This window comes from Gopherus evgoodei, chromosome 9 (assembly GCF_007399415.2).
Source record: "Gopherus evgoodei ecotype Sinaloan lineage chromosome 9, rGopEvg1_v1.p, whole genome shotgun sequence".
NCBI classification, from domain to species: Eukaryota; Metazoa; Chordata; order Testudines; family Testudinidae; genus Gopherus; species Gopherus evgoodei.
In genome coordinates, this window is record NC_044330.1 from 45787824 (window position 1) to 45813124 (window position 25301).

General features: G+C 42.0%; 1 protein-coding gene across 1 annotated transcript in view; it reads left to right on the forward strand.

The window, feature by feature from the left end:
- Positions 1 to 441: 441 nt before the first annotated feature.
- The window catches only part of GPC1 (glypican 1), a 320362-nt gene continuing 295502 nt past the window's right edge, over positions 442 to 25301 (forward strand). Inside the window, exon 1 of the mRNA XM_030574931.1 lies at positions 442 to 1322. Within this exon, the coding sequence (XP_030430791.1) occupies positions 1166 to 1322 (157 nt within the window). The 5' untranslated portion in view covers positions 442 to 1165. The remainder of the gene's footprint in view (positions 1323 to 25301) is intronic.

Below are 25301 nucleotides of genomic sequence, written 5' to 3' on the forward strand. Positions count from 1 at the left end.
GAGGTATGCAATGAACACCCGGGTGCAGGTTGCATGCCGGACTTTGCCTTGCACTGTGCAGAGGGCTCCAGCCCGCGGACCTGGCCAGACGGCCCCGAGCGCAGGCTGGGCTTACACCGGCCTGTGGCCGAAGGAGATGCCCGGCGCTGAAGGGAGCCCAAGGTGCAGAGGCTCCGGAACGGTGTCTGGAGCGCGCGCTGACCTGACTAGTGCCAATTAGCAGGTGGCGGCGCCTCCTGTCAACACGCAAGGAGCAGGCGGCATAGCCTCCCCGCAGCAGAGTTTAACGGAGCAACCCCCCGGGTAGGCGTGGGAGGAGCCTGGGGGCATGGCAGGGGGCGGGCCGCTCCCCGCCCTTGATTGGCGCAGGGGCTGCATGATGCCACGTCCGGCGGGGGAAGCCCTGCCTTGCCGCGGAGCCTCCCCGCCCTCGCCCTTTTTGCAGGTGGTGCGCCGCTGCTGCCGGCCGGGCTCACTGCTCTTGGCTGGGACACGCGGGCTGCTGTGCTGCTGCTCCCGAGGAGAGCCGCGCCGCCTCCCCGCCCCTGCTGCTTCCACGCTCTCCCTTAGCTCCTGGCCTCAAACTTTGCCCATTCCGGGCTGTAATCCGTTTGCATCGCAACCGTCCCCTGCAGCAGCGCCGTGCCGGAGCGTGGGGGGAGATGCGCCCTCCGCTCTAACCAGAGCGTTTACACATAAGTGGGATCCGCCTTTGCTGGGATCGGGGCCGGGTTCCATCCCCGGGAGCTCCTGCGTTCTGAGTGGCGGCAGCTGCACCATCCCTGGGAAGTCAGCCCAGAAGAGCGAGGATTTCCCCCGGTCCTTCTTCCCCATCTTCTTGCAATAGCTGTTGGAAGTCACAGGCTCTCTCCGCCCTGCCTAGGTCCCACTGATTTTTGCCTGTGGGTTGAGGACTTTTTATTAACCCTCCCCCCCTTGCCATCTGCTTTCCCCGGAGTGTTGTTTTTTTTTAGGGGGGCGGAGAGGCAGCGATGCTTGGGGGAAGGTGGGACTGAGCTCCCCCACCCCCTATTCCGTGCACCGTGCCTGCAAACAGCTAGCGAGCGCCGGGCAGAGGGAGAGAGCCCGCTTTGCAGCCCAGGGTCAGTGGGACCTTGGGATTGTCCTTTGCGCTGCAGGTTGGGGGGCTCGGCGGAGAAGGAGGATGCATTTCTTTCCGTGGGGATTTTGGCTTCTGTGTGTCGCCGCCTCCCTGGCTCGGGGTGACAGTGGCAGCAAAGCGAAGAGCTGCACTGAGGTCCGGCAGTTTTATGCGACCAAAGGATTCAGCCTACACGGGGTACCCCAGGCGGAGATCTCAGGTGAGCCTCTCTGCACCCCCAGACCCTTTCCCCGAAACACCAGGCAGCGTTCTACAAAGGCTCTCCCGTAGAGGGCAACCTCTGCTAGGAGCCCGGCTTCCCAGCTCCCTGTACAAAGAGACTCCGCTTTGTCAGGGTCCATGGCTGGCTGGAAGGTGGGACTCAGGCAGGATGGTGCTTTGCAGGCGTGTGCAAACTGGGGGTGTTTGGGCACCAGCTCCTGAGGTATTGGCAGGGCTTCCCCAAAATAAAGGGGATTCCCCCCCCCCAACACTCCAGGACCTCTCCGTCTCATCCCGTCAGCTTTCTAGTAAATGAACCCACCAATTCAACAGTGATCCATCCAAATAATGGTGTGATTTCCTCTCTCCTTCTCAGATGACCAGTGCAATTAAGTTGGTGTTTATTGCATGGGAAGGTAGTCTGTTCTGGACTGTTGGGATGAGGAGAAAAACCATTTCTTGTAGCTTTTTTTTTTTTTAAGGGAGTTAGTTAAAAGTCAGCGAGTGGTGAAAAGTCAGAGCTCAGATTTCTTCAGGAGGAGGGTAACCCCAGATGTGCCACACCTAACCCTTTTTAACAGTTGTAAAGTCTCCAGATATACAAGGTTTTACTTGATTCTCTGTGGTGAAAAAGTGTTTAATGTCAAAAGGCTCTGAGATTTCGGGTGATTCCTTTCATCATTGTACATTGTGTGATCTAGGGGATTTGGGTCAGAACCCTGGATAGTCAAAATCTCATGGGTTTGATTTCAAAGCTAGGAAGAGCTCCAAGGTTACAAGAGAGCAGAGCTGATTTTTTTTTACCTAATCTTCTTTTGGATGAAAAGCAGTTTAAAAAGCATTTATCAGTTAAAAAATGAAATTTAAGTAAAATGACTTTTGTCAGGTGTTTGAAACAGGGCAGTAACCCCAGCCACCTTCATCAGAATTTATTCCTGCTATCTTAATACTGGATGTGGAATACAAACTAAATGTGGTTGTTTTTTTTTGTTTGTTTGTTTTTGGCAAATACAGAGTTTTCTTTTCAGAAAATCCCTGAAACATAAATAATATTTAAAGGTCTGGTTAGGTTTTTGAAAAACCTGGGGGAAAATATCTGCTGAGACTTGCCTTTATTGTTCTTTACTTTGTTTATTTTTAAAGCATTGCCTATGTTCTGATTCACAGACTTGTGACCCATATCCGAGAGCTTTCTTGCTCACTTATGGGAACTTCCTAATTCAGACAAAGCATAAGATATGCAAGTGTACATGCCAAAGCCAACCTACAGGGACATCTCAGCAAGATAGCAGTTTGTAGTTCGTTTCTAAGCTGCAGAATTTCTTATGATGAATACTTCAATAGTGTCATTTTATGGGGAACATTCTCATCATCTGACATACAAATGGAGAAGGCTGAACTTTTGTTCACAAATGTGAACTTTTTCTTTATTGAAAGGTGGATTTTAAAGTAAAATGGGAAGTTTCTGAGAGTGAAATAGTGGAGAATTTCAATGGAGGGCTTTTTTTTTAGGGAGGGCAATGAATCCAGTGAAGCAATAAAGACCTTTTTCACTTGATTACATATTATCTGTAAGGGAGAGCTTAAATATGTCATGCAGCTTATAAAGTCTTCAAGGGAGTAAACATTTAAGAAGTATGGTCATGAAAGAGAGTACATGGGAGTGGATGAAACACTAAATGAAATGATGATAGTAGAGGCTTCAGTGTTGATCATGTTTTAGGATTGTGTGAAATGGATTTCATAAGATATAAGTATCTTGTGTCTCAGGTTCAGTGTGTATAAAACTTCTTGTGCCTAGAAATGCTGAGATGGGTAAAGAAATGAGGCAGATTTCTGTTTATTATTTCTAAAAAGTTACCAGCATTCATGTTTGCAATCTTAAGCAATAATGCTTGAAAATATAGTATCAAACTGTTTACCTTTGACAATATAGTATTGTAAACAGTGAAACTGTACAGATAAATATTGTAAAAACTGGTGAAATGAAGAGAAAATATGGGGAATAGTGTCTTCACATGTGAATGTTCTGCCTATAGCACAGCCAACTGTGTACTTAAAAATACAAAATGAGAACCCTTTGTGTTCATCGTTGATGATTGTCATGTGTACTTCAAACTTCTAAGAATTTAGAAACTTTCATCTGTATTTATCAGTATAATAAAGATAAAACGAATGTATTTTACTGTGAAAATGCACATGGCAATTTTGATTGGGCACAGAGTGTATATTGTGTATGCTTCTGGTTTGACTATCATATACAGTATGTACTTATTGTTTAGATCATTTCAGATTAAAGGTCTTCAAATAGATTTTCAGTTACACCTAAGCAAGAAACCGTAACCGATTTGTTTTAAGAGACCACTTTTTATAGCATTCCCAAAGATACTGGGTAGAATACAGCTCCACCTTTATTAGCAAATCACTTATGTTAAGCACCAAATGTTGTTGTCCCTTTTGGGTGGTCACTTAAATACAGTGAAACATGTTTTAGTTACCCACTGTAATGCTTGACAGAAATCTGATCAGCTCAAGATTCCAGTCACTTCTGTAAATGTCTACACAACAACAAACAGTAGGAGCAATTTTAGTTTAGGAAGAAGTGCTGATTGGGGTAGTTAGTAATGAGCAGCCTGGCTCTGCTTTTACTGAGAGTCCCTGTGAGAGAGGTTTTCCAGTGCCAATCTTGTGGCTTGTCAGACGTGCATGGATTTCCCTAAAAGTCATCAGTTCTTCACTCTTTGGAGGCAACTACACTTTATCCTCTTCCTCCTCAGGAAGCTCCTACTGTTTTTCCTCCTCCCATAGTCTTCCTCTTTCGCAAAGGAGGAACTTGCTTTATCGCCGCATGGCTTTGGCTGCTAAGAGAGAACTACATGTGGCCGCCTTGCTCCTGGTTTGTTAGGACTGGCTCAGGAGTCTGGTACCATCATTAAAGGGCTCATGCATTCCCAGACTCCTCTTGACTTCAGAAGAAGTGGAGGGTGTACCAGCCATGCAGGCTGTGACTCAGAATGAGTTAGCTGCATTTATATTCATTTTAGCACACTTCAGATGTTTTAATCTACAATTTTTAATGATTTAAGAGATTATGACTAATATAAAAACTCCTTGGCTCAGCAGACGGTAGTTCCTGTTGTAAGTGTACAGAGCAGCTAGAGAGGCAACTACACAGTTGTTGTTGTTAGCTCAGTAACATATATAGATCTGATTAAGGGAAGAGTCCAGACCCCCTGGCTTTCTCATTAAATGTGGAGGGTGGGTTTCTAACTTTACATTAATATTTGTACAATGCATTGACATGTATAGGCACTCTACATATTTCAGGTACTATTATTAAACGTGCTTTAAGAAGAGACAAGGTGTTAAATCTCATGGCTTTGAAGTCAATGGCAAAACTCCCAAATATTTAAAAAAAAAAAATCTATCCATATCAGTAATCTCTGCATCCCAACCTGACCCCCTGATTTCCACATAAATATCTGCTTTAGGGAAGACTTATAAACTAAGGGAAGCTACTCCCTCCCCTTGCACTTGGTGTAGTTGGCAACATTCGCCAGGGCCACATCTACTCAGTTGGTAACTGGCTGGGCACAGGCTTCCTGCCATTTGGAGAGTATTCCCAGTGCAGGACTCATTTTCAGAAGACTTCTTGTTCTTTTAAACCCCATAAAGACCACAACATTTTGTGAAATATCCACCCCCCCCCCCCCCGCATCACTAGCTCATTGCCTGGGGTGCTCTGAGTTGAGCTGGGGCCCTTTACACAGATTCTTGAGCAGGGTTGTGTGTTTAAATGTGCCTACTGTGAGAGGGCAGTATGCTGTTTGAATTCATTTACCCCAAGCATCGCTTCTCAAAACTTGGTTCCCTCTCATGCTGAGCTGGAGATTCAATGAGATGGGAGGTAGTATGGGCAAACGGTGCGTTTTGAGCTAGTGTGGGTATCCACTTTTCAAGGCAATTCCGCTACTCACCCGTGTAAGTATCACTTAACCCTGTGCATTACTGGCTGCTTAGTTTGCCTGAGTCAGAACCACTTGCTTTCATCTCTCAGCTCTTCTAGCCTCCCACAAACTGATCCTGTGACTACATTATGCTCTTTGTGAGAGAGACATTGCCAATTGTATGTATGGGAGCCATTGTAGGGATCTTAGCTAAATTAAGAATTGAGTAGAACTCTCTGTGCAGGACCTAATTTGATGGGGATTTCAGGATGTTACTGTGTTAATGACAAATATAGGAATTTTATTTTTTGAGTTTTTCTAGAGACCTGCGGTAATAAAGCCACAAGCACAATGACTGGCAAAACTACAGATGAGATATAAAGAATAGAATGTGGGATTTTCTGTTCTCAAATCACAGGTCTCTGCCACTTGATCTAAAAGTGGGTCTCCATTGTCTGCCAGTAGTAGTAGCAGGGTTTATGATATCATCTTTGTGTTCTAGCCATGCCAGCTAAGTATGTTACAGTACTGGTGGGCTTGTTATGAAGAAATTAGATAGAAAAATTCTCCTGGTTCTGCACACTTGGTGGTAGTACTTCTGAAGAAGCAACACGTGCTAAATTATGTCCTGTTTTTACTAAATTTGGCAATGATCTTGGTATGAATATTGGAACAGGTTTTGGTTGAATGTGATCGTTTTCATGCCAAAGTCCTTTTTGTAAAAAAAAAAAAGATATGTTTACATATATTTTTTGCTTTGTGATTGTTCTGTTAGGTTCTCAGTACAATATGTGCACATACGTACTTGTCAAAATCACACTTATGGAGCAAAACAAACTCCCTCTGGTGGCTAATTAGTAGGGCCCTACCAAATTCACGGCCATGGAAAAACATGTCATGGCTCATGAAATCTGGTCTCCCCTGGTAGAATCTGGTCTTTTGTGTGCTTTTACCCTATACTATACCGATTTCATGGGGAGACCAGTGTTTTTCAAATTGGGGATCTTGACCTAAAAGGGAGTTGCGGGGGAGGGGTCACAATATTGTCATCTTTACTTCTGCGCTGCCTTCAAAGCTGGGTGTCCAGAGAGCAGCAGCTGTTGGTTGGGCACCTAGCCCTGCAGGCTGCATCCCGCTAGCAGCAGCGCAGAAGTTGGGTACCTAGCCCTGCAGGCTGCATCCTGCTAGCAGCAGCGCAGAAGTAACGGTGGCAATACTATGCCATGCCACTCTGATTTCTGCATTGCCTTCAAAGCTGGGTGTCCGGAGAGCAGCAGCTGTTGGTTGGGCACCTAGCCACGCAGGCTGCGTCCCGCTAGCAGCAGCGCAGAAGTAATGGTGGCAGTACCATGCCATGCCACTCTGATTTCTGCATTGCCTTCAGAGCTGGGTGGCTGGAGACCAGCGGCTGCTGACTGAGGGCCCAGCTCTGTAGGCAGCAGTGCAGATGTAAGGGTGGCAATACCATACCATGCCATCCTTATGTCTGCGCTGCTGCTGGCAGCAGCTCTGCTTTCAGAGTTGGGCTTCCAGCCAGCAACTACTGCTCTCCAGCTGCCCAGCTCTGAAGGCAGTGCTCCTGCCACCAGCAACAGAAGTAAGGGTAGCAGTACTGCAACCTCCCCTACAAAAGCTTTGTGACTCCCTCCCCCAACTCCTTTTTGGGTCAGGATCCCTACAATTACACGACCATGATTTCAACAATTTAAATTAAAATTTCATGAAAATTATGATTTTTAAAATCCTATGTCTGAAATTGGCAAATGGACCATGAATTTGGTAGGGCCCTACTAATTAGACACCTAGGTCCCATAGGTGTAAGCAAAGATGGTGTACCCTACTGGACTGATGCCCAGATTTTGAAAGGTATTTAGGTGTTGCTGTGCTCAGGCTAGTGATTTAGGAGTCATTACACAAAGTAAAACTATTTCCCCATGTTTATTCCCCCCGCCCCCGGCTGTTCCTCACAACTTCTTGTCAACTGCTGCAAATGGCCCATTTTGATTATCACTACAAAAAGTTTTTCTCTCCTACTGGTAATAGCTCACCTTAACTGATCACTCTCCTTATAGTGTGTATGGTAACACCCATTGTTTCATGTTCTGTGTCTATATTTTATCTTCCTACTGTATTTTCCACTGCATGCATCCGATGAAGTGGGCTATAGCCTACGAAAGCTTATGCTCAAATAAATTTGTTAGTCTTGAAGGTGCCACAAGTACTCGTGTTCTTTTTGCGGATACAGACTAACATGACTGCTACTCTGGAACCTGATTTAGGAGTCTCCTTTTAAAAATGAGATTTAGACTAAGACTCAGACCTTCAAAGATATATATTTAGGGACCGAACTCCCATTTAAATCAGTGTGCCTTAAGTGGCTAAGTCCCTTTTGAAAATGAGACCTAGGCCTCTGAAGGTATATCTATATAGCGGCTGGGAGGTGTGATATCCAGCTCAGGTAGACTTGAACTAGCACCCTAAACATAGCAGTGGGGCTGTGGCAGCACAGGTGGCAGGGACGGCTAGCCACCCAAATACTCTTCTTTCTGTCTGCCTGTCAAAACCTAGTCCCAGATTTGGACCTTAGCGTCCAAAATATGGGGGTTAGCATGAAAACCTCCAAGCTTAGTTACCAGCTTGGACCTGGTAAAGCTGGCACCACCCAAAAAATTAGAGTGTTTTGGGGCACTCTGGTCCCCACAAAAACCTTCCCTGGGGACCCCAAGACCCAAATCCCTTGAGTCTCACAACAAAGGGAAATAAACCTTTTCCCTTCCCCCCCTCCAGGTGTTCCTGGAGAGATACACAGAAGCAAACTCCATGAGTCTAAACAGAGGGACTCCACCCTCCCCGTTCCCAGTCCTGGAAAACAGAATTACTTCCCTCTTCACCCAGAGGGAATGCAAAGTCAGGCTAGTAAATCTAACACACACAGATTTCCCCCTGACTTCTTCCTCCCACCAATTCCCTGGTGAGTACAGACTCAATTCCCTGGAATTCCCCACTACAGAAAAACTCCAACAGGTCTTAAAAAGAAAGAAAAATACATCAAAATGGTCTCTCTGTATTAAGGTGACACATACAGGGTCATTTGCTTAAAAGAATATTGAATAAACAGCCTTATTCAAAAAGAATACAATTCAAAGCACTCCAGCAACTATACCTATGTAAATACAAAAGAAAATATAGAAATCACTATCTGATCTTTGTACTCACAACTTGGAAACAGAAGATTAGAAAGCAGGAAATAGAAATCACTCCTCATAGCCGAGAGAGCATACAAGCAGACAGAAGACCCAAGAACAAAGGACTCACACACAAAGTTCCCTCCACCCAGATTGGAAAAAGTCTTGTTTCCTGATTGGTCCTCTGGTCAGGTGTTTCAGATTACTTCTTTCCAGGTGAAAGAGACGTTAACTCTTAGCTATCTGTTTATGACACTGCCTCAGTACATACTTAGTTGACCAGTCCACCATACATGCTGCCATGGCCACGCTGCTGTTTTTTAGCTCAAGCACAGCTAGCGCGAGTATATCTACCTGAGCTGCGAATTATACCTCCCAGCTGCTATATAGACATACCCAGAGTCAGTTAGGGTTTGCAATGCTGAACAGAGCAATTCCAAAATACATTTAAAAATCAGGCCCCTAGTGCCTGCCTTGTTTATATTTAAAATCTAGGAGGTTGTATATTAAAATATTCTTCAAGTTTCTTTTAAAAGATTTGCCTTTCTTTCAGTGTGAGATGGATGACTAAGTTCTCACCACGTAATTAGCGTTATCAGCTGTGTCTGACAAATATTTCAACAACTCCTTTTGTTGGAGAAGGAAAACATGATTTTTTTTTTTCAGGAAAATTTGAATGCATGTGTAGCTTGGTTTCCTTTTGTTTGAAAATCCATAGCCTCTCCTCCTTGTTTCTCTTCCCTCTGGTCTTTCCATGTGTTTGTTCAGTTCTCCTGTTTTTATCTAGAGAGTCTAATATCGGTGAAATCTCAAGACCTGCAAATATATTTGATAAGATCAGAGAGGAGCAGCTTTTAGATGATGGAGCTGTTAGGTTTGGCAGGACTGAAGCAAGTAGTTCTCTATCTTACCAGTTGCATTCAGGGGACCGTATAGACTCATTCTTGCAGCTAATTTAAATGACTAGTTGTGGGCTTGTACTTAAAAGGGTGGTTGACTTCGCTAGGAAAATATTGAGTTCAGAACCAGAGTTTGTTTTCTTAGCTCAAAATAGTAATTATTAAAAAGAGAGGGCTTGAAAAATCTGCTAATTTGTAATGACTGAACCTTTCTCTGATGAGTATGGGGGCCTAATCTAACTTGCAGTTGCTGTTGGAGTCAGTGGATTATTACTTGTATTGCAGAAGCGACTTCCAGTCATGGACCAGGACCCGACTGTGTGAAGCACAGAACGAAAAGATTGGCTCTGCCCCAAAAGACCTTAAAGTCTGAGTAGTAATACTGAGCCTGCCACGTGACGGGGTTCTAATGTAATCAAACTGGGGCCAGGGGATGAAGTGCTGTCTCTTAACAACACTCCTGTGTGTTAGTCATTATTGCACTGATAATTTTCTCAGAATTCTTGTAGCTTGCTTCAGAGCTCTCATGTGAGATTGTGAAACTGCTCCCGTGGAGAGGGGATGGTCACTGGTAGTGGGGAGCCAGCTGGGATTTAATTGTCATTTAAACTTGGAAATTTTGGCTGGGAATTTCAAAGGAGCTCAAATTCCATTGAAATTCGATGGTATGTAGGTACTGTAGTTCCTTAGGCTGCTTTGAAAACCCAGCTTCTAACTGCCATTTTTTAGCCTGGCTCCTTTATTTTTGATAGCACTCTTATTGGTAGGTGTTTTTTCTTCTTCTTTCCAGCATAGCTGCTTTAGGACATTTGGAGTTATAGACCTTGTCCTGAAATGTGCAAATGCAAGTAGAAAAAAGGGGTAGAAAAGGCAAATATCGGGCAAGCAAGTGGCAGCATTATGTGTGATGCAGGTAGCAAGAGGACATTCTGTCCTGGGGCACTCTTAGGCACCATGATGATTAAACAGGGCATGATTTCCTGGAATAAGGGTGTATCTAGCTTACAAAATGGTGTGTACATGAATTACACCTGCTCAGAGGAGCAATGACAGGGTATCTCTTGTGCTGGAAACACAGCCAGCTACCTGCCATTCCATGTGGTGTGCATCTGTTTGCTTGTAACGTCTTGGTTTACTTCTGTTTTTGATTAGACAAGAAAATATCCTCAGTATTCCTTGAGTCTGTTCCATTGCAATACGTATTTAGCAAATTTCACAAAAATCACTATTCTTGTGACAGATATGAAAGAATTTCTTCCTGGTAAGGTTTTGGTTCTCCTTAGGAAGAACTGAATTTAACTGAATGTTAATTCCTGTAGGGTGACATTTAATAAAGTTAGGAGATGGTTGTATGATATTGACTTTTCATCCACCTCTCCTAAACTTTATGCATAGGCTGAATCTTTTCAGAAAATTCTATTTTGTGTGATAGTCCTTAAGAAGAGCAAGCAAGGCTATCCTGTACATTAGCAAATGAATTTCCAAAGTGCAGGTTAATGTGATCAGGGTGAATTTTTTTCCTAAGACTTGACAACAATCCTATTTTTTTTTTTAACCCTACATTTCCAGGCGTGGTTACGTCACCATCTGTTCCACCCTGCAGTGTTTCCCTTAAGAAGTGCCCACCCCATTTGTTCCTTTGCCTGGGCTAAAACACCCTGAGCTATAAGCATACTCCTTTAAGGACCAAAACACCTCTTGCTTTTTGAACACAGAACCGTACATTTTTGTCATAAACAGATAAGTAAGAGTTAATAGAACAAAAGTACTTCATATCACTTTTGCCTCTAAAGGATTAACAAAATCAGTGAGCCTGGCTGTCACCTGACCAGAGGACCAATCAGGGGACAGGATACTTTCAAAACTTGAGGGGGGGAAGTTTTTGTGTGCGCTGTTAGAATTTGGTGGTTGTTCTCTCTGGGTTCTGAGAGTGACCAGACATGCAACCAGGTTTCTCTCCAATCTCTCTGATACAGTCTCTTATATGTCCAGAATAGTAAGTACTGGGTAGATAAAGCGAGTTAGGCTTATGTTTGTTTTCTTTATTTGCAAATGTGTATTTGGCTGGAAGGAGTTCAAATTTGTATTTTGCTGAAAGGATTTTAATTTGTACTTAGGCTGAGAGGGTATTCCCATTGTCTATAGCTGAAAGACCCTGTAACATATTCCATCTTAAATTTACAAAGATAATTTTTACTGTGGTTTCTTTCTTTAATTAAAAGCTTTTCTTGTTTAAGAATCTGATTGTTTGTTTGTTTTTGTTTGTTTTTTTATTCTGGTGAGACCCCAAGAGACTGGGTCTGGATCCACCAGGGAATTGGTGGGGAGAAAGGAGGGAAGGGGGGAGAGAGAGGTTAATTTCTCTCTGTGTTAGGATTACTTTCTCTCTCAGGGAGAGTCTAGGAGGGGGAGAGAGAAGGAGGGGGGAAGGTGAATTTTCCTCTCTGTTTTAAGATTCAAGGAGTTTGAATCACAGTGATCTTCCAGGGTAACCCAGGGAGGGGAAGCCTGGGAGAGGCAACGGTGGGGGAAAGGGTTTACTTTCCTTGTGTTAAGATCCAGAGGGTCTGGGTCCTGGGGGTCTCCGGACAAGGTTTTGGGGGGACCAGAATGTACCAGGCACTGGAATTCCTGGTTGGTGGCAGCGCTACAAGTACTAAGCTGGTAATTGAGCTTAGAGGAATTCATGCTGGTACCCCATCTTTTGGACGCTAAGGTTCAGAGTGGGGAGTTTATACCATGACAGTTTTAAATTGCTTTCTGCTGTCCTGTACTGAAATCCTGGATGAAGGAGGGATGCTGTCTGTAGAGGCATCAGCTCTCTGTTCTCTTACCCCCATCCTATAATCACGATATCTTCATTGTGTTCAGTGGAGCCTCTGGCTTCACATCAGAGTAAGAAAGATGAGAATCATGCCCATCACTTTCAGCCCTTATGGAAGTCCATCTTGGAGGTCACTCCTGCAGACAGTTAGTACTGGGTGTAGTGATAAGAGGTGAAGGACAGTCCAGTGGGTAGAGGGTGCTAACCTGGGACTTAGGAGACCCAGGTGCAGTTCCCTGACTTCGGGCAAGTCTGCTAGTCTCTACATCTTTAGGCACCTGCTCATCTATACCTCCATTTCCCATCTGCCCTATGAGGATAAAAGCACTTACTTACCTCTCCCAGGTGCTGTGACGATAAATAAATTGAAAGATTGTGAGGTGCTCAGCTACTATGGTAGCTGGGGCCATATAAATACCTTACCTAGATAATCCCTAGTATTGTGACTAGTTCCATTTAAATCACTTGAGATCACTCTGTTTGGTTGTTAGTGTTTGCAGGAGTAGCTGCTTGTTTGTTGTCATGTTAGGGTCTCTTCTCTGGTAGTTAACTCTCCCCCGCTCTTCCTCCTCACCCCCCCCCCAAAAACCACTCTGATTAAAGCAAAGATTTCTTTTTTAAATCTGATGTCCAACTCCCTTCTCGTCTGATGTCTATATGCACCGACATCCAGCTACTCAGAATATGTTGTGCCTCTGACAGTTGAAACTATGCCTTTAAGTAGCTTTTGATTCCCAGGGGATCAGATTACCTCCATTGACAGTTTGAATTCTGTGAAAAATAATGAAGCTTTAGACTGTAGACACTTTAAATGCTTGTCTGTACACGACAGAACTGCAGGTTGGGTCAGTGACGGCTACCCAGTAATGGGTTTCCATTTTAGTTCCAATTTTGCAGACATAAAAACTCCTTTGTTTCCTTGTGATTTGAATATGCAGTGTGTGCTGTGCAATGGTTGTCCAAAACACACTAGTTCTGTTTTTTAAAGAAAATACATTAATCACAATTGTGTGAACTGTATTGACATTATAAAACTAATTTTTTTTGTCCTTTCATGTACAGTGCAGTCTAAATCAGACAGAATTATCCAACTTTTATAAACTCCTATACTGGCAACATGAACAAACTATTTTTTTTAAAACTACCATGCGTTCTACTAAAGCACTTTATTAATAAAATTAGTATGATTTCAGTGAGCAACATGATAGCACTTATGCAACATTCAGTACTTTATATGATTAAAATACTGTATGACAGATAGTTTTTGACTTACAAAAATGGTATTTTATAGCTTTGTAAAACTATACTATATAATTCTGTTAAAATATCTCCTAGGTCTTTATTTTACACAAGCTTCTTGTTTTCTGACTGGTGTGGGGGAGGGGACAAGAAAGAACCTGAAAAGCTATTACTTTCATCTTTCAGTCTGTTTCTGGATGGGAGAAAATACAATGGAGGGTGTGTTAGGAGATTAAGCTTAACTGTACAGTTTGTATAAAAACTGAAAGGAACTCGTGTGCTTGAGTCTCTTCTAAGACTCCTGAGTGTTGACAATATTAAGAAAAAGAAACCTGCCCTCAGTTTAACTTGTGTCACTCTAGTAAAGTCTCTGGGGTCGTACTGGCATAACTGTGGGCTTGAAAGGATATTGACTGTCTCAGCATTTCTCTAGTTCTAGCTGTCCCAATAAAGGAGTTCAATTGCAGAAGGAAGGTCTTGTGGTTGCTTGGATAGAAGTGGAAGGAAAGAGATCTGGGTTCTGTTCTGAGGCCCCAGTTTTCACGGGAATGCATGCAAGTCACTTGCCTTCACTTCTCGCATCTCTGTAACTCAGTTTCCCCATTTGTAAATGTTAAATGGAGATGTTATTTCTTAATTATCTCATGGGAAGTGGGAGGATTGTGGGGCTTAATTTATTGGATTGTAGCACACTTTGCTCTTCCATAGTGCCTTCCATCTAGACATCTCAAAGCGTTGCTCTCATTCTGACATAGTTGCTTAGCTTTACCCAGCTGTATGAGTTTAAAATGGTTGTATAATTATTTCCCAGTTTACAACCATCTGTTTGGCTTTGCTGCAGAATTCCAAATAATCCCTGCTAAAACTCTCTTTTTTTTTCATTTGCGGGAGGTCTCACATAGGCTTCCATATTGTGAGAACGGAGTATCTTTTTTGAATTGGCTCTGTATGGCCAGATGGTAGCTTTAGGACATCCACTGGGAGTTTGCAGAGGGGCTACATTGTAATGGGTGGACGTTCCCCCAACTCATTCAGAATTTTATTGGGGCTGAACCCATGCTGGGGTGGGAGCTTTGCCCACTAGTGCTGTTTCAGCTCTACTGGGAACTGCAGCAGAGTGTAGGAGTGAGTCTTAGCGTATGTTTTTCCGTTTGCCTTTGGCTAAAGCTGCAACCAGCAACAGAGGCCTGGTGAAGTCCTAAATGCTTGACTTTAAGTCTCAGTGAATTAATGTTAGAGTTAAGCACGTGCTTAAGTCTTTGCAGGATGGGCGCTTATAAAGCTGTGGTCCCCAAACTGTGCGGCCCGGCCCCGCCCCACTGACGGGGCATGGAAGAAAACTCAGGGCGTCGTACGAAGGGGCCTGGGCCAGCCCCCATGGGGGGCAGGGAAGGAACACCACCCAGCCCCACTCCAGTCCTAGCCACAGCTGTGCTCCAGCCACATGCCAACTCTGCCTCTATCTCCAGCTGTTCCCCCATCCCCAGTTCTGCCCCCAGCTCTGCCTTCAGCCCAAGCACGACTGCAGAGCCAACTGTGCAGTAATGGAGCGGGAGCGTGGACAGATTCCATTACTGGTAAAGGTGTATGTGTGTGGAGGGGTGGGGACGTGACAGGAAAAGTTTGGGTACCACTACTATAGAGTATGGGGATGATGGTGGAGCTCATGCAGAGAGTGTAAGGAGTGGGGAAGGTTCCTTGCATCCTCATCCTGTCCATCTTTGCAGCTGATCTGTACAGGTGCATAGCTGCTCTGTTGTGCAAAACATCTTCCTGGGTTCTCTTGTTATCTCTCTTTGTACTTTGCTTTAAGATTTTCACAGCAGTTGTACTTAGATCCAGGCTATGGCATGCAAGTTTATTTGATCATGTAACAAACATTTTCCATGTGCTTTATTAATATTATTAGAATAATTAATCAGTGACCAGATGATGAGTAAAGGCAGATCTGTTTGTAAATCTCTGCTACATACTGGCAGCAATTAAGCACAGAAGGAGTTTGGATGCTGGAAATGCTAACTAAATTAATTAATTTGGGTACTGTTAATTTGTATTACATGATAATGCATGATTGTTGCTTGTTAAATATACAAATCTAGGCTGAACAAATTGGTAGTGCAGGTCATACTGATATTAAGCTGCAGAATTTTATTAGGTGGCCTAAATGTTTCCAGATTTATCAAGTTGGAGGTGGTAATATGGTACTATAAATTACTTATTTTTCAGGAAAATCAAGTTAAATATGTGATCTGTTATGGATTATAATAGGAGTGGACTTCCCAAAATAGCTTTTTGATAGCCTAATTTATGATGAACAGTGACTTTTATTCTCCTGTGCACATACAGGCATGAACTTTTCTAAGAGAGCTGGTTATAGAGGTTTTATTTATTTTATTTATTTTTTAAAGATTATTATACTACATGAGTCTCGCTAATGAAGCCCATACTCTTCGGTTTGGTTTGGTTTTAAAGTCCCATTGGTAGCAATAGTAGTTTTGCTCCCAAAATGGATGGTGAATATGGCTGCTTGGGGCTTCGTGTTTCTATTGTATAAAATAATCCCAAAATAGTAGGTAAAGTCTTAATTGACTATGGGCCAGATGCAGTCCCTGGGTGGTACATAGGCACATGACTTTAGAGCCAGGGCTGGGAGTGGAATTATGAGGGCCAGTTTTTGTACCCTAGACTCTGCAGAGCTCATAATCCCAGAGAAATTCCAGAATGAGGGAGAGGGATTTGACCCACATGTTTTAGCATTTGCCTTCTTCCCTATATATATCTTCTGTTGCTGGGATTAATCACACTCATGACAGCTGTACCGGGGGTGATCGCCCACTCCTGAGCTGGCTGTTAACATTGCAGTTCTATTGTTCTGTCTGTGTGAGACATATTCAAAGCTTGAATTTGGTACCTATTGTCTCTTCAAGAAAAGAATTTTGTAGTAATTAGCTCTGCTTCAAGATGAAGGTGAGCAATTACAAACAAACCAGAACCATGTTCAGCCTGCTGTGTAACCAGATATCACAGTCTGGGCAATAGTTTAGAGGACATCTTATTTTTCCTCTGTACGTACTGCCCTTTTCAGGCACAGAATCATTTAAAGCCTCAGATGTTTCCACGAAGCAAAAATAATTTTGCTATGGAGATCACTGCCGATTTCTGACTCTGCTGGTTTTTGCTGCTCTTGGCTTTTCCTGGAAAATACAAACTTACAAACCAATGTAGTACTTTTTTCAGGGTTAAAAATTTACTTTTATTTAATTTAAATCTGCATAGGTGCTAGCAAATATAAATGAGCAAAGACTACAGTGAGACTTTGCTCTTATTAAATAGAGTGAATACTTTCAGACTCGGGGCACATTTTAGTATTAAACCAAGAAAGAGAGAGAGCGCCACAGTATTTAATGTGCAATATTGTTTGCTGCAGTATTCTGGGTCAGCTGTCTGGGGGTTTGAGTTGTCCTTATAAGTAACATTGCACTTTATATTGCAGTGAAGCAATCTCCTGCCAGTCATAAATTAAATATTTTTGCCTGTTAGTGATACATTAAATGGTAGTACTTAGGACTGAAATCCCTAAATATATCTGCAATCTGAGTGGTGTATGTGTATCTAGTATAACTGACACCCCGTATTATGCCATCACTAGTAGATTTTCATCATGTTACTTTACTGAGCATTCATATCCTTTTGCCAATGAGGGGAATAGACTTGTGAAATTACCTTGCTCATGTAGTTTGTATGTACAACACTATTTAAAAACACAAAAACAAATGAGAGACAATCAAGTGCCAGAAACAAAACCAAAGAACATATCGCTTTGTTAATTTGCAGATGATGGTGACTGGTAAAATTTCATAAATGAAATGCAGAAACCCTTCAAAAAAACCCCACGTAATATGTTAGATTAAGTTCAGATTAAGAGAGAGACTGGCAAAATCTGGGACATTGATAGATAAAACTACATCCCTAATGAAGGTCTTTTGGGAGTTTGGAAGAAAGTCCATTCTGTCATTAGTATACAGCATTTTTAGTTAGCAAAATTTAAAATCCTTTTCTCAGTCTCTTTTTTTTCTGAAATATGACCCATCATGACAACAAAAAAATGATTTTCTGGTTAAAGCACAGACTGGCTGGGACTCAAGATGGGAGTTCAATTTTCTACTCTTGCACAGATTTCAGATGCAAATTGCTTAATTTCGCTGTGCCTCAGTTCCCCATCTGTCAGTGGGGGGTAATAAAACTTCCTTTGTGTTGTCTATTTACATTATAAAGCTCTTTGGGGCAGGATCTGTCTCTTGCTGTGTGAATACATGGTTCCACTGTGTGAGGGACTGTAATCTCCTTTGGGGCCTCTAGGTCATACCGTAGTAAAAATAATAAACAATAACAACATTGCTTAGAGCCAGATTCTCCCAGCCTTAGGTATTATGAATAGTCAATGGGGCTACTTACTTGTAGAATAGAATTCCATACCACTCAACCTGAGTGAGCTCTCTGACATTTGTTGAACAGATTTTATGGGCATGTTGTTGGGGCATTTTTTTTTGTTTTATCATTACTCATTGGTTTCAGGTATCCAAACAACTTACTTAGTAAGTGAGAAGAGAATAAATTCTTCTATGTATTTGTTTCTATCTTCTAATTATCTCCCATTCATTACTCTACATGTAATTCAATGGGTGATGAACTCTGGCTCATTGTGAGGTGGGAAGGAACTGTCTCAGAGAGAGCAGAAATCATACATTGAGAGAAAAATAAAACTGGACTCCAGGTATCCCCAGAGACTCTGGTCAGAATCAGCAGCCAAAATTCTAGAATCCTGGAATACTTAACCATGGAATGGAGAGTCAAGTTTAGCCATGAGGAGTGCAGATGTCACCTTTGCAGATTTGAATATAGGTTAATAATTATGTTAGTTGGTTGCATGCTTGGAGTTGCATTACATTTGTTATATTATTTTTAGTGAGTTTTGAAGTCACCGAGTAGTATGTAGTCTGTTTTTATATTGATATAACAGTGTCTAATAGAGTTTCATGTAATTGAATCTTAATTATTACAGACAGCTTTTCAGTATGAGACTATGATAACATTTAATGTGACAAACTACTTCTCACAATGAAGTTAAACAGTTTATTCTTCCCATGTTAAGCAGAGCCAAAGGGATAAATAATTCATTCAGTGGTAGTGGCACGATGGTCTCTGACTCCATGCTGGTAAAAATATATGCCATATTGTAGTAGCAACACATGCTATGTGTTTGTCATTGCTTTTTTTAAAAAAAATTTTCCTTTAATTTTTATTTTACTTTCATCATGAAAAGTCCAGTCAGCCACATGTGACAGATGTTAGTCCTGTTTCTTAAAGCATTACCGGAAGGTGCTCAAATACTGTTTTGATGTATGTTATCAGAATCTGAACAGAATAGAATATTTACAGGTGCCTGGTAGCAGTAGTAATTTTTGTTTTCAAAGCATTAATTCCACTCAACCCTCCAGGCCAAGGTAATTGGGGGGGTTCTGTGTAACAAAAATTAAAATACAGTAATATTTTTAAACGCTCTACTTACGAATTAACATAATACAACCATCCTCCTTTGACTACAACACAGAAAATTAGAGGGGCTCTAAAACAAACGGAGACAGAGCAATAAATGTGGGTCAAAAATGATTATTCTGAAAGTTAATATCGCCATATTCACCCTTTGCTATCTGCTATTGTGTTTTATACATGCTGATTCATAGGTGAATGACTGTGTCTACTCTGAAGCTATTCTCACATACACACAAAGGAGAATGAGAATGATTCTTTGACTTCTCCTTATTACCAATTTTTGCCAGGGTTGAGACACTGAAAGCAGACATTGAGGGCTTGCAAATACATTTGCTGTTGGCAGAAATATAATTTTCCCATCAGTGTATTGATCAGCTTTTTCAGCTAGACTAAAGCAAAGAGAATGGAGACGTTTCAATGGACTAACATACCGCACTGTTTCTGAACTGGCAGCATTTAACAAAAAGGTTAGGACGTGTGCATTTGTTGGAGACTTGCATGAAAAGTTTATTATTGCCTTGCTACTGTATGCTGCCCGGTCATCAAAGGAAGACGGCTGAAGGCACTCCAATGTCTGACCCACTCTGAGCATCAAGTTCACATTATGTTATCCTAGGAACAGCAATGCCAGCACTAGAATGTTAATACTCTAGACATTCTTTCTTTTAGTTCCAGGGAGGGGGTTTTACTTGCCCCTTGTTGCGAGCACAGCTTGTCTTAACGATACCAGCCTGTATTTGTATAAAGAAGAGAGGAGAATATAACACTTCCAAATTTCAAATCACATTTGCATTTCTGTCAGCTTTGGCAATTACAGAGTTTCTGGTAACTCTCAAGGAGACAATCTGGGTTTAATTTAGAACTCTCCCTGAAGAAACGAAAAGCTGGCAGCTGAGAGATTCAGCAGAGGATCCTTATGTGAAGCTTCTGTCTTTCCTTATTTTCTATGATTGGTGTTAGAAGCAGGAAAAATGATTCTTTTCAAAAAATACCCCTACATTGGCCAAATATGCCCTGCAATTACCCCCTGTATCAGTTCTGCAGTAAATCAGGATTTCTCATTTGATGAGCAGTTCTAATTAAGCAAATAAAGACTGCTTACCTTGTACTTAACACAGTCTCTCTGCTGCTTTTCATCTGATTGAGATAAGCAGAGGACACAGGGTCATGTTCTGATAAGTTTGTTTATTCAGCAAGGCAAGGTGCTGTGAGTCTGAGGTTGGGCCTTCAGCTTTCTTGCAGCATTGGGGGCAGAGCTCAGCCTGTCAGTCACTGACTGCAGCCTGCCGCGCTCCGCCTGGAGAGCCTGTCTCATTCTCTCTGCCTGCGCAGCAGTAGTAAGGTGGGAAACAGGCTTGACGCTGTAGAGCTTAGGTTTCCCTTTTGTCTTAGATGTTGTTCAACTTGACCTGCCTAAAATGAATATATTGGGCCGTTCGTTGGCTCTTCAGGGCTGGTAGCCCTGCCATTTGGCAAAGAATTCTCCCTTTGGATTGGAACAAAACTTTCTCCTAAAGTAACTCCGCAGTTAGACTCCCCTCACAATCTTAGGGCTTCTCTTCATTGCAGGAGTTAGCTCTAGTTAGTACCCTTGACCTAGCTTTGCTCAAGTGATGGCAGCCACACTATGAAACAACATTCAAGCTTCATAGAGTGATTGAATCAGCAGAGTGATTGGATTAGCTGCTCTTGAGTTGTGCTAAATGGAGTTGTAGCTGCATTTGCACTGCATCACTAGCTTGCCTGTCAGCAGCGTGTAAGCTTCAACCATACTTCTTGACAGGCCAGCTAGCTCGAGTTTAAAGCACCATTTAACATGAGCTAGAGGTTGCTCAGCTCTGTGTGGATGGGATTTGGGTTAGGTGCAACACTCATGTTACACCTCAAACTGATGCTGCAGTGAAATCAAACCCTCCCAAGCAAGCGGCTATGGTGAAAAATTTCACTCCTTCTTAGTGGAGACCTCTGCCTTTTCTGCAGCCAAAACCTGGAGTCAGAGACTGCAGCCTTTCCCAGGAAGGATTGTGCGCTAGGCCTCTGTCTCCCAAGAGTGAGGCAAACAGATGAGGGAAAAGCAGCAAAGAATCCTGTGGCACCTTATAGACTAACCGACGTTTTGGAGCATGAGCTTTTGTGGGTGAATACCCACTTCCTCAGATGGGCGAAGGCAGAGTTACATAATCTTTCAGGGCCAGTTCGAAGTTGCATGCTTTAGTTCCTAAATTCATCCCAGAATCTTTTGCAGTATCTGTAAAGGAAGTGTGGTGGTAGATGATGCCCAGCTTTCTGGAGAACCTCTAAGATCCAGAGACATTCGATGTGTATACAGATGGCCAGAAACCAAGATACCATTTTCGATGTAGAAACCAGGAAGGCCGAGGAATTCAACAGCCAAAGTAGAGTGGCCATAGTTTGACTTGGTGTTGAGTGACTGCTGTGATGCAAGTGCAATATTCCAGCAATACCCTATTAGATCAGACATCCTAGACAGCATCCTACTTAGCCGATACCTAAGTTTGTACCAACACCACTTCATTTAATAAAAAAGAGGGAACATCTCCATCATGGCCTGGAGAAATGACATAAGATCTCTAGAGCTGTTATGAACTAATGAGTAATATGTTCACTTTGAAAGATTCCAGATTCCACACTACAAAGAGCTAATAAAAGTATATTTTACCTTATTAGATTGTAGTGGTTTCTTCTGAGTGTTTTTGAATGTGTGGGAAGGGAGGAAAGTTTGTTTGTTTGCTTTGGTTTTAAAAAGGTTTTGTAATATTTTAAAAATGTTTTTCTGTTTTTTCGTAGCAAAGTAAAGCATCCGTATGGAAATTATTACTGTACTCATGTAGTATAGGTTCAGTTTTACCCCTTTACAATTTTTAATCCACTCCCGGGTAGAGATTTTCCATGCCTGGAGCAAATTTTGAAGGCTGAACTCTAAGCCCTGTTTTACAGGGGATGGAGATCTAATGAAAATGCTGACTGTCCTGAACTACAGCAGTGCTGCCTGGGCTCGGTTACAATATAAGTGACTTGTAGGAATAATTTTGGGCCAACTTTTGATCAGTCTTCTACAGACTTAAAGAGACTCTGGAGGGAGTCCTGTCCAGTCCTCCTCAACCAGTGTAATAGTAGCTGTGATGTGAGGTCCTGAGGATGGCAATTATAAAATAGCTGAAAAAACAGCGGCAGCTCCAGTGTTCCAAAAGCCACACAGAGGGATGCTGCCCCCTCATCACACACGTGCACACCAGTTTAGGAAAAGAGTACTGGGGGAAAGAGATTCTGTTCATTACTTCCTGTCCCTATTAGACTGTCTTGGAATTTTGAAGCCTAACCTGCTGAGTCATCTCTATTTTTAAATTCAGTGTCTGACTAAACAACGGCTGTTGAGACGTGGTGGTCGCTTTCTAAGTGTATTTATAATCTGCCGTCGCATATAAATTTACACAATAACTAGGGGCATTTAGAGCATTATGTATTCAATGTGCTGCACAGCCCTATTACCTGTATATTGTCCTAACACAGGATTTGTTAGCATCGTTTGTGTTTGAGAAGTTAAGGCACTAATTAAGATGGAAAGGGAAATTGTTTTTTAATCCATGGGATAATCTAACATTTTGTAAAAGCATCGTACTATGGAATAGCTCACAACACTATAGTAACAGTCTTTGTAAACAGCTGCGTTTTGAACCATTGCTGCAGTATATTGTTGACTATCTTTAAATACAGCAGCAGCGTGGCAGCATGAACTTCCCCATTCTGAATTGCCACTTGCATCTACCCTGGCAACCTTTAGGAGATATTGTACTGCTTAATGATACTGTAAAATTTGTTCTTCTAGCTAGTCCATTCTGGAATTCTCCTAAATAGAAAGGCCTGATTTTTTTTTTTTTTAATTAGTTGGGCACATAAAATGCTCATATATTTGCATGCCTACATAGAATGTGCAATTACCACAAATACATGTGCAAACGGGTGGTAATGCATACAAATGGCCATAATTATCCACACTGCTTTTTGCAGTAATTGCACACACAAGTTAAGTGTACAGATGTGCCCTCGTTAGTGTTTTTTTAAGTCATTTGTGCTAAATTACGTATGATATATATTTCACTCTTTTTCCCATCCGCTGTGTTCAGACCACTAATCTCTTTAAACCCAGGTTTCCTAGAATTACAAGGAACATGCTTTACCCAGTCTGACAGTACTTTAGATTTTAAAGTGTGTACAAAGAATTCAAACAAGGTGAACAGAAACAATGTTGGAATTCTTTTTGCCATAGTCTATGCCAGTCCGATTGGGTTACTGTTCCTCCCAACCAGCAGGTGGAAGCAGACCACTAGCACTTCTGATAATTTCATATATCCGTTATATAAGAGTCTAGCCAACTCAGATAAGATCAGTTATTTCTCTTTCCAGCAAGTGGAAGACCCATATCCCGCAGCCAGTCCAGTGAGTGAAATAGGCCACAGAGGCATAGGAGCCCGGTGGATGTGGTTACTGTTGCATCCTCCATAAGATGCTGATGCTCTGTGCCATCATACCCCAGCTGCTTGTCTCCCCATTCTACCCCCCGAACATGGCTGGAATCCAGGCCCTGCCCCACTTTAAGGAGGGGATTTTATTACTAGACCCAAGCTTTGTGAATGTTTCAGACTTCAAAGAAGAGGCCAGAGTGGATAAAAATATGCAATTAAAACAATTTTTTTATTTAAATTTGATTTTATTTAAAATTAAATTTGACAATTTCTGTTAAGGCCTAAATTTATTTTCATCTATTAAAATCAGTTAAATTAAATAAAACGTACTGTTAAGCAGAACAAGTTTGCTGACATTTTAAAGAAATAAACCACTGAACTTGTGGAAGTCTCTGGCTAAGTACCAGGACCCAGAGTTTGCTGTCATGCTAAACCAGCTGTTGACAGCAGTCACCTCTTCTGCATGTGCAGAGTATTTTCTTCATTTCAATGCATTCTATTAGTTTAGTTCAATGACTTGTTACTTGTAAGTTCTGAAACTGATTGTGAGTTGAAAAAGCAGAAAACCTTGTTTTCCTTTTCCTGTCTGTGAATAAAATCTAAGCATGAGAGGATGAGATCTACTGGTTCTAAAATCTTGAAGGACATGGTGACCAGAAAAAATCAGTTCAATTCAATTTACTAACTTCAGATAAATAGTTTGGATATATAAATTGTTTAATGAATCAGTTTTGATAATCTTTTTTCTTGTGTATCCGGCACATTTGAGAGCTTTATTTAATACAAATATTAAAATGTTTTTGTTTTTTAATTGAATTGCAATTTCCATCTGAATAGAGCTTCACACAACTTGGAAGTTAATCATCTAGTAAATAAAAAAATGCTACATTCACCATTTTCTTGCATAAAAAACTGTAAAAATTAAGATTGAATAAATGTAAGCTAAGCTTTATAATTGCTTAAGTAAATGTGTTTAGATTTAGTGTTATATTCCTTCTTAACAAAAAGAAGCACTAAATTTAGTATAAAGAAAACATTTAGTTGCAAATCAGCATGTTTTAAAGGTTGATTCTCATTGGTTGGCAACCATTGTTCAAGAATATAACTGAAGTACAAATGATTTAAATCAGTGATTTAAATCAAGGTTTCATGCTTGATGATTTAAATCATGTTGGTTTAAATCAATCCCCCTGGCAGAAGCCAGCAAACAATGACTGTAGATGTGGGGAAATCTCCAGGTGATGTGAAGTCAGTGTAAAACTGGCTCTGTGCTACACCCCCCCGCCCACACACTTCCCAGGATACAGGGTAAGGGGTCATTCCCAAGGGAAAAAAGGCAATCTTGGGCTGCCAAAATGGGCTCCCTTAGGGCTGCTGACAGCCTGGTGCAACTCTAGAGCAGCTTCATGACAATTTCTTCAAGTTACACGTGGAATTTGGATGCCCCCTGGGTAGTCTCAGGGTTGTGCAGCGACCCAGGTGCTGCCAGGCCACCTCTGAGCACAGCTTGGCTGAACTAAATGACCTACCTCTTTAGTGTTCTGTCTCCACCTGGTGGATTGGGGAAAACTATAGTGAAAATGTCTGCATTAGTCTAGAAAACTGCAAAGAAAGGAAATGATCAGTTAGGAAATTCTCCCCCCCCCCCCCATGCTTTGTGTGTGTTTTGTTGGGTTGTAAAGCCTGGGTCCAGTACTGTGAGGTACTAAGCACTGAAAACCATCAGCTCCTGAGATCCTTGGCACTTCATAGGATAAGACCTAGAAATGCCTAGTGCTCTGAGTATCTCAGGTTCCAAACAGGAGCAAACTGGGTACTTTGTGGAACAGAAGATTGTCCCTAGTAC